Raw genomic sequence first — 13,755 nt, 5'->3', positions numbered from 1 at the left:
TAGAAGTGAGCAAGGAGGATCATGAGGCCAAAGGTTGAGATGCAGGAAAGGAAAGAGGTGATGAGTGGGGGTAAGAAGGGTAGAGCAACAGGGCAGTAGCAGGGGGAAGGCGTTGTACGCTGGGAGGGGTGCTTCCTGATCCGTGCGTGTCCTGGTGATTCACACAGTAGAAGCTCAGGCCACTTACCCAGATATTATAGCTGGCTTTCAAACGTGGGTTCCTGGTCCTAAGTCTTTACCCTAGTTCCTAGCACTGGTTTCACTTCATGATTTCAAACCTCTGTGCCATTAGTAGATCACTAAATGTCACTTGTAATGCCTATTGTTAGTAATTGTTCTTCTAAATGTCAAAGCATTTCCCTTTATTCGCTGAATTGGTAGGTTGACAGCTCTGCTGTGGTATTCATCATATATAACCATTGTATTTCATTTTAAATCTCTTCTTAGTGGTAAAAGATGGAAAGGTAACTGCACTTCAATGGCTTGCAAGTCACATCATTACAAGAACACTGCTCATTATATAGCGAAGCCCCACATCCAGTTCTGATATTTTGATATAACATGGACTGTGTGACAGTGGACTGGTTTCAGTCTATATCTGCCTTCAGGCTGTCTCTGTGATTTTAAAGGCTTGGTCAATGATAGGTCATAGCCAGATTACTGCCGATGGACTCTTACGTGCTTGGAGTTGTGCATACATCATGCCATTGTTCCATATTATATGCTGATCTCTATGATATAACACTGTGTGTAAAAGGCAAAGATATGCAAGACTTTGAGCTAAGAATAACTGCGTTTCTAGAAAATAACAAAGGATCGTTTCTCTTTGCAAGCTGAAAGAACAAACTCAAGTGTGAGCATGGCTGTGTTCCCGGGTGGCGGGCTGTCTGTGGATGATGTACATAAGGAACTGGATAGCATGTCCCTTTATAACAAATATTGTAAGGAGATGAGCAGAAAACCTGAGGGAGGAAGAATGTATAACTGAGTGCACAGTTTATGGGCTTGAAATGTTTTACCTTATGTACTAGAGGTGAGATCTGTGCCACAAATAATCTTGGTTTTGCTTCTCTTACCTGTCCAGCTTTCAGACTCGTATTGATGAGTGTGTCAAGCAAATGTCTGATATCCTCTGCCAAGTGAAAGGAACAGGAAATGTTCCTGCTAATGCCAGAAACTCTGTGGCACAAGATGCAGATAATGTCCTGAGGCCATTGATGGATTTTCTGGATGGAAAGTAAGAGTGTGTTCAGATATGTCTCATACGTGCAATGCATCAAATTGGGAACAGTGTGGGGAAGGAAAAATAGCTCCAAGTTCTTGAGTGGTTCTTGAAATGTGCAGCCTCTGAATTCTCAGGTCGAGGTAATGTCTTTTCTTCCCAAATCCGCCTCTCGCCAAGCCGTGGATCGTGTATTTCTTCAGCTATCCTTCAATGCCACAATTCAATCCCAATTCTCCTTTCCTCCCTCTGGCAATTATAGATGTCGGCAAAGCACACTGCTCATCAGGTAGTGGGAAGACTATGAGGCACACAGTGAATTATAAGTGTATTAGCTACAGTTTTCTCCTGTACAAATCACACTGTGACACATTGTAGCCAATTAGCAAACATACTGCAAAACTTACTTACATACTGAATGCACACGCTAGTCAGTATCCCAGTATCTCATGTTAAGCTTGTGTGTTCTAGCCATACCAGCTGCTGTTCTGACTAGCAAATAAGCTTTTGCACTAGGTGAGGTACATTTCTGCACATCCAGCTTGAGTAAATTGAACTATACATCCATTGTTTTAATTAACTGTTGCCATTAATGCTATGCAGCATTATTCAACTGCAGAGGGACGTTTTGCTGCTAATTGCACATAATTCTTATGATCAGCTAAGCCTTGATCTACGAAGCGATGCAGTTTTTAATTATTGTAGAAATTAATTTTCTTGATGATACACAGCAGTCCTTTATTTTGAAAGGTGTAGCCAGCAATTTTGATGATAAATGGTATGAGAGAAGTGAAGGCTATTTAAAAGTTTGAGAAATAGTTTCTTCGCTTGCTTTCTGTACTTGCTCTTTGCATCTTTCCAAGTCACCATGTAGCAAGTGACTCTTTGCAGCAGTCAATACATCCAAGACCTGTCTCATTTCTTTGAGCATTTTCCATGCGTGCCTTTGCTAATCCTGAAAAGCTCTCCTCTTTTGTATCATTGGGAAATTGGAGTGCTGTGAGCTTTTCATCCAGCTGCAGAGCAAGTCATTTGAGGATGATAATCTGAGCCTGGGTTATTTGCTTCATGCCTCTATGGAAGAAAAGTCTTTTTTAATGGCTCCTGCATCCTACACACATCACATCAGTCCTGTCCCTGTTCAGTTTTGTTCACTGTCTAATCAGCTATGGGAAAATAAGAAATTTAGGAGAAGATGTTACATAATGCAGAAGAGTTGGCTATTGCCTGTGCACTACTACTGGCTGTAGAATTCCTGTTTCTTAGCTCTCCCAATGTGGTTGGCAAATAACACTGAAAAGGACTGTGGGACCTTGAAGATGGATCTGTTATTTCTTAGCCTTTTTGGTAGCCTGTACAATAGTAAAGGAGGAATAAATAGGGAGATAAAGCAGAACTGCTTTATGTAAAAGGGCAGGTGCTTGCTGGTAAAGGCAATTGCAACAAAGTGCAGAGGAATCCGAGAAATGCCTTGATGTGGTTCTAGAGGTGGTTTGTTAAGGAACTTCAGCAATTGTCAGAAGTTGTGCATTTGCAGGAACTTCTGCGTAACAGTATGGGAAGTATTAATCTAGGAAGTCAACTAAGATCATTATAATAATCCCTTCAAGCTTAAAGCCATATTTCTATATTTGTTGATGACTTTCTCCTGTATACTTTGTATGCCCTATACAGCAGGAAGTATCTTCTTAAAAGGAACCTGTGTAATAGTAACTGATCTTATCTGGGATATTCCCAACTACCATAATTCAGCGATATCTGCCATGATCCCCAGGGCAGTAAACAGAAATGACTGAGGTCAGAAATGTCAAGAACCCCTTTTGGCCAAATGTCATTAGTGCTGGAACTCCAAGGATGAAAATGGGCTGCACTGTACGAAAAGGGAAGATTTTTCCCGTAAAGCAGTCATTATGAGAAACTGTTTTGGATGGGGCACTGATTCTCACATACACATCTTTCTCTTTGCAAATTGCATTTCTGGTACTTACTGAGTTCTTGCTCTCTCCCTGCAGCCTGACACTATTTGCAACTGTGTGTGAAAAGACAGTGTTGAAACGGGTGCTGAAAGAGCTCTGGAGAGTGGTAATGAATACCATGGAGAAGCTGATTGTGCTGCCTCCTCTTACAGATCATACGGTAAAACATTTTCTCCTTCCTGAATCATAGCAGAAAGTTACTGTTCCCTGTGTAACTTAACTCCATGACCAACTGAGTCTTCTGTCCAGATAAATCAGTCTGCGCGTTAGCCTGCTCTGGGAAGGAAAGAGGTCGTCTGTAACCTAGCAAAGTGAGAAATCAGCTCTATTAGTTTTAAGGTTTGTTTCAAGGGTTGCAAGGTATAGAGCACATACTCTAGAAGCACAGGAATCCAAAATCCATGGTCCAAAAGTAGTGGCTGTCAAGAATATCAGATTACATTGATTAGGAATGGCAGTCCTTTAGAGAAGGTGTGTATATGGGATTCTCTGGCAGTTAGTGTTGGCTTCATGGTGTTAGATCAACACCTGTAAACTCTTTTGCCTAATTATTGTCATATTATTAGTCTCATGTCTCTCTTTTGCCTAATTATTGTCATCTTATTAGTCACATGTCTCTCTGTATAGGTGTGGTTAATTTGGGATTGCTTTTTAATGACCCTGAGGTTTTAACATGGGTTAGGGCTATTATGGCTTCTGCATCTCCGGTGTTGGGGAGTTAGAAGCATGTCCAGATAGTTTGCCTTCAAAGGCAGCCTTCTATATAATTGTTCAGCTTCATGGACATGCTCAATGAATGTGTGTCATGAGGTGTTTTGACATTTTAATAATGGCAAATTAACCTCTTTCCTAATTTTGAGAAACCACAGAAGCTGATAAAATGTAAGTCACGTATGTCCAGCTGCTCTGGGGGATGACACACAGTTTTGGTAGGTAGTGTGAAGTCTGGGCTATAACCTTATTATCTGGAGATGTTCCAGAACTTCTTTTCATGCCTGCGCTGGAGTGGACTAGTGGCTAATTTATGCTGATGTATTTTATCCTAGTAGTAGTAGGTAGAACAAAAGCGGTTTTCGCTATTCAGCAGCTGCCTACATATATTGAGTGGATTTCTTGGGTTGTAGTGTATAGAAAAGCAATGTAAGCTTGAAACTTCCACTAGATATTCCTTGCTTTGAGAGAGGGAAGGTCTTTGCCTCTGGCCTTGATGATGACAACTTTAAGTAGAGCTGCTGAGACCCAGTGTGCTGTCATACCTACTAATGAGCATGACGCACAGATTTGCAAGGTGCTGCTTGCTCTGAGCTCGGATTTGGAGTGATCATTTCTGTTTTCCTTTGAATTTATAAAGGAGAAAAAAGCCCTAATTTTAAGAGGTTGGAATTTATATCCCTTTGCCGAACTTCTATTAGAAAAAAAATCTTTGGGGAGAAATGCTATAAAATTACCATGCAAGAGCAGCGTTATCATGTCCCCTTAAGAATGGAAGCAGTGAAATTAAAGGCCTTGGAGAGAACCAAGGAGAAGCTGCTTGGGCTTTATACTTGCTGATTTTGAATTTTAAAGGCAGAGTAGGAGGGTGCTTCAGTGGTTATACCATGAGGAAGGCAATAATTGTGTTCAGACAGTTCTCCCAGCCTGCAGGATGTTGTTATAAGCCGCTCTGGTTTTGGGAGTTTTTTGTTTTGGTTTTGTTTTTTCAAGTAGTTTCATGTTGCCATTGCTTCAGTTTCAGATTGAGCGACTATCTTTGTGTAGTGATGCACACCCTCAGTTTTCTAAGACAATGTGAACTGATCATAGCTGGATTTTTAGCTATCTGATCAATTGTATCATAGTGAGAAGGCTGAACTAATCTGACCTGGAAAAAGAGTAGCTGTTTCAGAAAGGCTTCAGAAAGTTGTGGACAAAGCAATGAATGAAATGGCCCCTTCTGCAGTCCCTGAGCAGGGACCTGTGGTGAGGCTAGATGGGCTACAAGGATGAAACCCTGCTTGCAAGGTGCAAGTCAGTTATTCCCTGGGACATGGTGCTGTATTCTGTTACCACCAGATCTTCATCACCCTGGCAGTGAAGGCTGGCAGGGCTGCAGCTCTGGGCTGGCAGTGTAGACAAAAGCTGGACTTTCTCTTTGCTGTTCTGCTTCTCCACCATGCACCTCTATGTATTTTACTTCCTCATAAAGGACAGAACATCATACTCAAAAGCAGCCCCAGGCACCGTAACTCACTTTCTTCCCTGCCCCCAGCAAGAGAAGGCCCTAGCTATACCCTCTGCATGTTTGAAAGATACTGGATGGGGTTTTCTCTCCTAAAACTCCTCTGCAGCTCTTAAGAAGTAGGAGTCTCTTTTAAGTTTGGAATTATTTTTCTCCCTTTCCTGTAAAATTATTAGAGGTGTAAAAGCATTTTTAACGGTGGTTATGGAAAGCATAAGCAGCCAGAAGGTTCCCTACTGGGAACACAGAAGAGCGTTTAACTTGGCATGACCTTGTCACTGCACAGTGCTTTAACGCCTGTTATTCTCCGGACTGATTTATTCCACTTGAATTAGCTCAGCCTGTATTACACAGGGAAGAAAATCTGATCTCTCCCCTTTCGTTCTCTGCTGCTTCTGGAGGGTTTTATGTAGGGGGGGAATTCAGATGAGAGATCATGGGCAGCTACTGCCCATGGACACTATAATGGGAAAGGGGCAGTTTTATAGCCTCACGCTCCGAGGACCTGAGCTGCCGATGGCCTAATAACTCTCAAATGACTGGCTTCTACCTCTCTAAGCTCTGACTGCTCATGGATTGTGAGATTAATAGCAACATGATCCCCAGTAATTCACAGAGCAGTTCACACCTCACTAGTTTTAAGTAAAGATCAACATTTAATTAATAGTCTGTGTCTTGGATTAGTGGATATGCAAATATAGCTCTCTGGGAATTCTTATTTTGGGGCTCAGTGCACAACGCTTGGGTATATTAGCAGGACTAGATATACTTTTCCTTCTCTCTCTTCCTGCTTAGTGCAAAACCCCAGCCTTTCTTCAGTGGCTGGTCAGGTCAGCAAAGAGTTGCTTAATTCACACACAGATGATTCCTCTGAAGCCTTTGCTTTATTTATTTGCATGGTACACAACAGCCCATTTACATGAGGCTTCATTTGTGCTTGCCCCTGCTCTGCTTTTCTCTACTCTTGGCAGACTTTTCTCCACTAAATGAGAACATAGTCCAGGTTAGAAACAAAATTTTCTTCAAGATGCAGATAGATTTTTACATGTGATTTCTTGGCCAGTTGTTCTTCAGCATCTTCTGCGAGTTATTCTGTGGTGTAAGAGTGTGTTGCTTGAGAGGTTTTCTGAAACCTTTCTTAACTTGTGGGTAGCTTAAATGCATCCTCTCTCCTGTGACAGCTAAAAGCAAAAAAGTTCAAGGCTGCCCTGTGGTGGGGATAGGGAGCTGTCCTAACCTTGAATAAAATGCTCTGCTTTTGACTGCGTGAGTCCTGCTAGAAGGTCTGTGAACTGCACGTGTGCCCAGATCTCTGTACAAAGAGAAAATTCTTTTCCCTTTTTTATTCCTATTTTAAAATTTATCTTCTCAGTGTTTAATACACCCCAACGTCTCAAAAAGTCTGATTTTAAAGGGTGGTAGCTAATGTTCCCTGGATAAAGCTTTTAACATGAGCTTAAATGTTGCTGATAAATGATCAGCTCTCATGATGTTGAATCTGGGAGGAAAAAAGGAACCAGGAAAGGAATGTACAGTACCAGTTAAAACTTCCTTGCATTAGTATGACTTAAGAACTCCAAGTAATAGTAAGTTTTCCAAAAAGACTGGAATTCAAAAGACTTGCAGTAGGCTTTTGTTTCTTAACTTTGTGTACTCATTGCTAGGACAATTGAGCTATGAGGGCTTGAGCCCCTTGGAATAAAAATCGGCACAGTTCTATTGTCTTCTAGCAATTAGACTTGTGTTAGCTGATGAGCCTTCTCTGAGTGCTTTTCCTGGGGAAAAATCCAGTCAAAGCTTTAATAGTGAATTCAAAATCTGTGCTGCAGACTATAGATGTTTCAGAATATTCCTGCTTCCAAAAAGTTCACAAAGGTAAATGAATTTCTTGAAAAGAATTAGGAAAACCAGCACTGTTTCAGGTTTGTCCCTTTTCCATCTAAGTTTGTCACAGAGCTAGGTAGAAACATTTCCTGCTAAGGTCTTAATTTCCCCCCATCTTTCATCTTTTACATTTTAATCAATTCTATTCTGAGCATTTTTTTTTCCCTCGAGAACTATCTGATATCCAGCTATAGTTGGTTTCATTCCCACGTGGTGCATATAGAATAAATCCTGCCTGTAGAGCTTTGTCGTATGTTTTCCATGAATAAATAACTTCCTGAGAATGTATAGCAACTTGTAAACAAAGAATGCCATTTGGCAGAGAAAGGAGCTATCCAGATTTTCATTAGGCCTTACCAGCATTGATGACAAACTCTGTATAACAGTGCAATAACTTCTGCTTGCAGGCATGTTTGCAGAGATTGGCACTGATTGATGAGGCTTTTCTTAGCGGGCAAGAAGAGCTGAAGAGCAGTTATCTGAGCAACTTTGTTCCATGAAGCGTATCAAGTCACTGGGAATTGCTCGGTGTTACAGACCTGCCCTGCTAAAAAGCCTGTGGCAGGAAGACTACATGCCTTGGCTAGTTAATGTTGCTGTTCAAATGTGTATCAAAAAAATTCCAATGAAGGCTGAAAATACTGAAGAAAGAGACATTAATATTAGTATATTTTGAAGCTGCTCACTTAACATTTTTATAACTTTTTATAAATAACCCAACATTTTTATAACTTTATAATTTTGAAAAAACTTTTTTTTCCTGCTTGGTCAACAGGCATGAAAACCTTGAGTTTTAAAACCCATAAATCAAACAAGGCCCATGATCAATCATAGAGAACGGCAGGTGCATCTAACGGCATTCACTGCTTGGTACCAGACCACTGGGTGCTGCCATGTCCCTCCAGCCATGTCCCACGTGGTGGATTACATAATGTGGCCCACAGTGAAATCTCTCTTTGCTGCTCCTGTTGTGCAATCATGCCCCACCTTGTTTGCTGGAAATACGGAGAATTTTTGTATTCTTTCAGTTTAGAGAATTATAGCATTTTATCACTGCTGGGCCTGCCCATGAGAATTGGAGCTCCCAGTCTCATTTCAAAAGCCTTCCTTTGTCTATGCCTTGCCTTTGCCTACATTTATCGAGAGCCTCTGTTCACCTATGGAGTCAGTAATGATCATGATCTGTATTGATTTCTTTTCAACAAGCATAAAAGGCTGAGGAACAGTGAGGGCTAAGTGGTGATTATGGATAGAGCAAATCAGGAAGTTGTCCACAGTTTCAGGTCACAGTGTTTCAGCTTGAGCAATTTCAGAAACTGGCAAAATTAAGGCAAAAGTATCTAATCAAAGAATGCAGGCCTGGACTGCTGTTGAAATGCTCAGGAGGGTGTCTAGCCCCGTCTTTCTAGTGTTACTGCTGTATGCTCTTTGCTTGTGCTTTTCTTCTGTAAAAGGGCACCTGCTACTTTTAGTGACAGGTATAAAGATGCTTTTTTGCTCAGGGGGAATGGATCAGTGGAGCTGATGATGTTAGTTTAACCCTAGACAAAAATGAATGGTTTTAACAACAATTTCTGCAGTAGAACCTAATTCCCAGGGTCTCCTCTACAAATACATGCACGGGGTAGTTCCTGCCCCACAGAGCACTGACTTCAAAAGCAACAAATGAACAAATACTGAAGAAGTAAATGAAACAAACTGACTGCCACAGGTAGGAGCAAAGGACAGTATAATCATTTTGGTGTTACATCATGCTTTGTTACTGTTTGAGGGAGCATGTTCATGGCAGTTGTGGTTAAGTGGGAGGGTGAAGGACTTTGAGATAAGGAAGGGTAGTAGATGAGAGACAGGAGGACTGTGGAAAGGAGAAACTATGCTTTGGATTTACTAGAGACCTTTGTGGAAATATGGCCTTTATGGAACCAGGGGTCCCAAAAGATGATCAGCTTTACCTTCTCCCAAGCGTTTTCCTGAGGAAAATGGGCCATACTAGAAAGTGCCACCCGCCAGCATGTCTGTCTGTTTCTGAAAACTGATTTGTCTGGCCTTCCCCAGGCCCTTCTCAACTGGTAGCTGTGATGGCATTTCCATATGCTTTTAACACTAGCCCCTAACAATTGATTACAGGTCATGAAAGCTGAAAGTCATCTTCAAGAGGACAGCTCTCCTGACCTACCTATGGCTTTCCTAAACAGGAAAAAAATGGTGGTGATACTTAATTGGAGAAGAGTGGTTGCCTGGAGCTGTATGTCTTAGTCCTGTAGTCCAAATCTGACCAGCCTGAGAGGACTGGAGCGGAGAGCAGAAGTTTCATAATGTGATAGATGCACTATTCACAGGCAGAATTACAGCAGGCTGTGATTTTATTCTGAGTGGAATAACGGGCACTTGTGACAGTTTAAAGAAAAAGACAAGAACAGATGAATGGCAAGAATAGAGTGAAGTGGAAAAAATAAATTCTAGCATACCCTGTAAAGCATCTGTGGGAGGAGAGGCTGGAGAACTGTATTCATTGCTTTTATCTTTCTAATTTAATTTTGGACTTAAATCCCCAGGCAAAAGGAGTATTATACAACAGAGGAATGCTGTGGTGGGGGAAAAGGAAAAATATCTTTACGTTATCACCATTGCAGGGAGAGTATGTAAAAATCCATTCTACTAGAGCGCAAGCTGCTTGAAGCAACACTTCCTGCCACTGGGATTTATCCTGCCCTCTCCCTCCCATTGGTCATACAGCATCAGTAAGGCTCAGGGTGGGAAGAAGAGCCACTGTCAAGGTTTCTGAGATATAAAGAAATTGCAGTAATGTCCACTGGACTTAGTTTGCCAATCTGTTGCCTGAGAACTGCTCAGATCCAGTTTTGCTTCTGACCCAAGGTGTGCTTACCCCCACCCCATTCACTGTGCTGTACTTCTGTAGAAATATTGTCATCAGCTGGGTGATTTCTGCTTTGACCAGTCTTACAGAGTCACTGTGTTCATGTGTATCTAGACTTGGCTTAAAATCCAGAGGACCACTTGGAGGTGAAACCAATATGCTATCTTCACGCCTGGCCTTTGCAACCCACTTGAAGGGGCATCCTGTTTAAATGGTGGCCTCTGTAAGCAAGAGCAAGCCAGTTAGCAGAATATTGTGATCTAAAGTAGGTCTGGATGTGGAATACACAGAAATTCCCGACAGGCTGACCATGAGCCAGCAATGTGCCCTTGTGGTCAAGAAGGCCAAAGGTATCCTGGGCTGCATTAGGAAGAGCATTGCCAGCAGGTCAAGGGAGGTGATCCTCCCGCCTACTCAGCCCTGGGGAGGCCACATGTGGAGTGCTGTGTCCAGTTCTGGGCTCCCCGGTACAAGAGAGACATGGAGCTACTGGGGCGAGTCCAGCAGAGGGCTGCTAAGAGGATTGAGGGACTGGAGCATCTGCCCTATGAGGAAAGGCTGAGAGAGCTGGGCCTGTTCAGCCTGGAGAAGAGAAGACTGAGGGGGGATCTTATCAATATGCATAAGTATCTGAAGGGAAGATGTAGAGAGGATGGGGCCAGACTCTTTTCAGTGGTGGCAAACAATAGGATGAGAGGCAGCTGGCACAAACTGAAACATAGGCAGTTTCGTCCGAACATGAGAAAAAACTTCTTTAATGAGCAGTGGAACAGGTTGCCCAGAGAGATTGTGGAGTCTCCATCCTTGGAGGTATTTAAAGCCGTTTGGACACAGTCCTGTGCAACACGCTCTAGGTGACCATGTCTGAGCAAGGGGGTTGGATGAGATGATCTCCAGAGGTCCCTTCCAACCTCAACCATTCTGTGATTCTGTGAAATGCCAGGTTTTTTGCTAGGTAATGAGTTGGCAAGAAGTCAAGTTGTTTTGACTGACCTTGGGGGTTATTATGTAAAGTTGTTATTATCTGTGAACCGACTTGATGTGCTCAAAGGAAAAAGATGCAAAGCTTGTATATAATCTTTTCTTTTTTCCCTTTCTTCTTTTGTAACTTGCAATCGTAGGGTACGCAGTTGATTTTCAGTGCTGCTAAGGAACTGGGACACTTGTCAAAGTTGAAGGTATTGTTGTTGTGCATGGCTTATGTTAACATCCTTGTGTAAGCGTGAAAGTGTAATAGTGCATAACATGTCTTGTGCTTCCAGTGGTTTGTGGCTGTGTGTAATTATAGAGAATGTGTGCTTTGAAATGCTGCTAACATTAATATTGTGCTTAAATTAGCTGTTAAATTTTGCTGTGGATTTAGTCAGCTGAGTACTTTATGTATTCAGTAGAAATAGCAATCGGGTTTTTTTATATCACTTTAAAATGAAAAAGTAAAGGTCTCAATATCTGGCCAATGCCTTTGCATCCGCTTGTGTAAAAGGGAGCCCCTTGTGCCATCCTTTTGTAGAAGTCATTACTAATGCTCCCGATAATGAGATATCAGTAGAATAGTCTATTTTGCTAGCTATTGATGAGGGAATTAGATGCACTGTTACAAAAATAACTGTTGCTTCTGGAGAGGAGCCTGTGTCTGTAAATTCCTACTGCGTGGGCTCTCTTTACAGGCAAGCTGGCATTTAGTATGAAGGCTGTATTGATGTGTTTTGACAGTGCGTGACGTGACAATGCATGACATGAGCATTACTAAGTGCACGCCACCTCATCGTAAGCCAATGAAGCTCTAATTCACTGGTCGCGACAGGAATGGTATGAAAATAGTGATGCCTTACAACGTTCAAATTGCACTACATTGTGGTTCGAATTGCACTACAAAATACATTTTTTGCAAGAGGTTTAATTCGGAAGAGTCACAAGGCACAAATGATGCTGGAAGGAAGACCAATGTGAATGTGAATGCTGTCTAGGAGGATGGCCAGGGAATTTTTCTCATGGCAAAAGCCATCCTAAGTGATTGGTGCAATTTCAAAATACATCTGTCCTTTTCCATGACATCTTTTTGTCTTGTGTACTTATTACAGTTGTCTTTATACAGCTATGTGTTTCCCTTGCTTGGCAGACACATTTTACGTATACATGCTTATGAGCCAGCACAGTATGCAATCATATAAAGTAGTACTTATTAGAAATCCAAGTAATAATCTGAATATGCAGGTGCTTTCATTAGATGTACATGCTGTTCTACCAGTTATATTTTAAGGCTGTAATATAACAGTTAACACTGACAACATAAACCCTTCAGGTGTGGCTCCCAAGGAGGATAGGTGTCATCTCTGGTCACTTGTACTAGAGGATTGCCCCATGCACTCCCGCAGCCAGGCTGGCCTCTCTGCCGATGTGGTGGCTTCAGAGGAATGTGCCACCTCCACCGTTTCCTGAGTTTACAATGCTCCATATCACTTCTGCAGAGACTTTTGGGAGAAATGAGGAGAGAGGAGTTTTGTAGCCAGACTGGGAGAGTGAGAGCTGGACCACAGTGCTCAAATGACCCTCTTTTCCTGGCAATATCCTCTTCCCCTTTTAAAAACAGCCGTGAGTACTCAACATTTGGAGGTGGAAAAGTCACCCCTGCTATCTGCATGTGCTTCCGGCATCAAAGGGGGAGAGCTCTGTGAATTTGCTCCATTACTCTTCCCAGGTCACAAGTGTAACAGTTTGTGTACGGATGATTGCAGTTGCCATAAATTCCCTGGATTCTTGGACATAGTGATATTCACTGTTATCTTTTACTTCCTCCATATTTTCCCTTTACTGGAATTTCTGAAAATATATAAGGTGCCTCTTACCAGGAATGAGTTGGAAGCTTTTCCCGTGTCCATTTGCACAGGTCAGATAAAGGCCACCCGTCAGCAACAGCGTATCTTCAGTTCACTTTCCGTGAGGCCTATCTTTGGTAACTCCGGACTGCATTTTTAGAAATGCACATAATCATGCAAATCAGTCAAGCCTTGGTGAGTGCTCAAGGCTTTATTTGCATATCCACATATAAAACTACAGCAGTGCAGGTACATGGGATTTTATATCTAGCAAGTGAGCTGTACACACGTGTGAATGCGCTCTGCCACCTGTATTCTGGAGACTTTTAGTTCAGGCAGATGGTGTGAACCAACACTGCATCCAAACGAGATATTCCAGAAGAGTAAAGGTGTTACAAGAGTGTAAATTGTTTGGGTTTGTGTAAACGTCATGGATTTCTTGCCCTTTTGTACAGGCATATACAAACTATCAGGAAAAGCATGAGTGACTCTAGCATTTTACAGCTAAAAATCTGGAAAAATTATGGCATGCATTTTAAGCCTCTATTTGTCTTAGAACAGGGGGGAAAAGAGCCCTAGTGGGTCAGGTAACTCAGCTGAACAACTGAGGCTGACAGACTTGATGAGCACAGGCTCCTGTCCTGGTGACAAGTCAATTTTGCAATGTATTTTAAAATGCTGGGAAAACCACCCATGAGACTGGCACTTTGGTGCCACATATCTGCCTCCTGTTTATTATCAAACCCTGTCTGCTCGGTTTG

The 13,755-nt window shown here is 42.1% G+C and overlaps 1 protein-coding gene across 4 annotated transcripts in view; it reads left to right on the top strand.

The window, feature by feature from the left end:
• The window catches only part of LOC135323470 (protein unc-13 homolog B), a 218,247-nt gene that overhangs the window by 192,111 nt on the left and 12,381 nt on the right, over nt 1-13,755 (top strand). For all 4 annotated transcript variants that reach the window (XM_064500800.1, XM_064500799.1, XM_064500801.1 and 1 more), the window contains 3 exons: nt 1,085-1,237; nt 3,235-3,358; nt 11,300-11,356. In XM_064500800.1, the coding sequence (XP_064356870.1) occupies nt 1,085-1,237; nt 3,235-3,358; nt 11,300-11,356 (334 nt within the window). The remainder of the gene's footprint in view (nt 1-1,084; nt 1,238-3,234; nt 3,359-11,299; nt 11,357-13,755) is intronic.

This window comes from Dromaius novaehollandiae, chromosome W, assembly GCF_036370855.1.
Source record: "Dromaius novaehollandiae isolate bDroNov1 chromosome W, bDroNov1.hap1, whole genome shotgun sequence".
NCBI classification, from domain to species: Eukaryota; Metazoa; Chordata; class Aves; order Casuariiformes; family Dromaiidae; genus Dromaius; species Dromaius novaehollandiae.
Note: the sequence above shows the minus strand (reverse complement) of the source record. Positions and strands in the feature narration are given on the sequence as shown.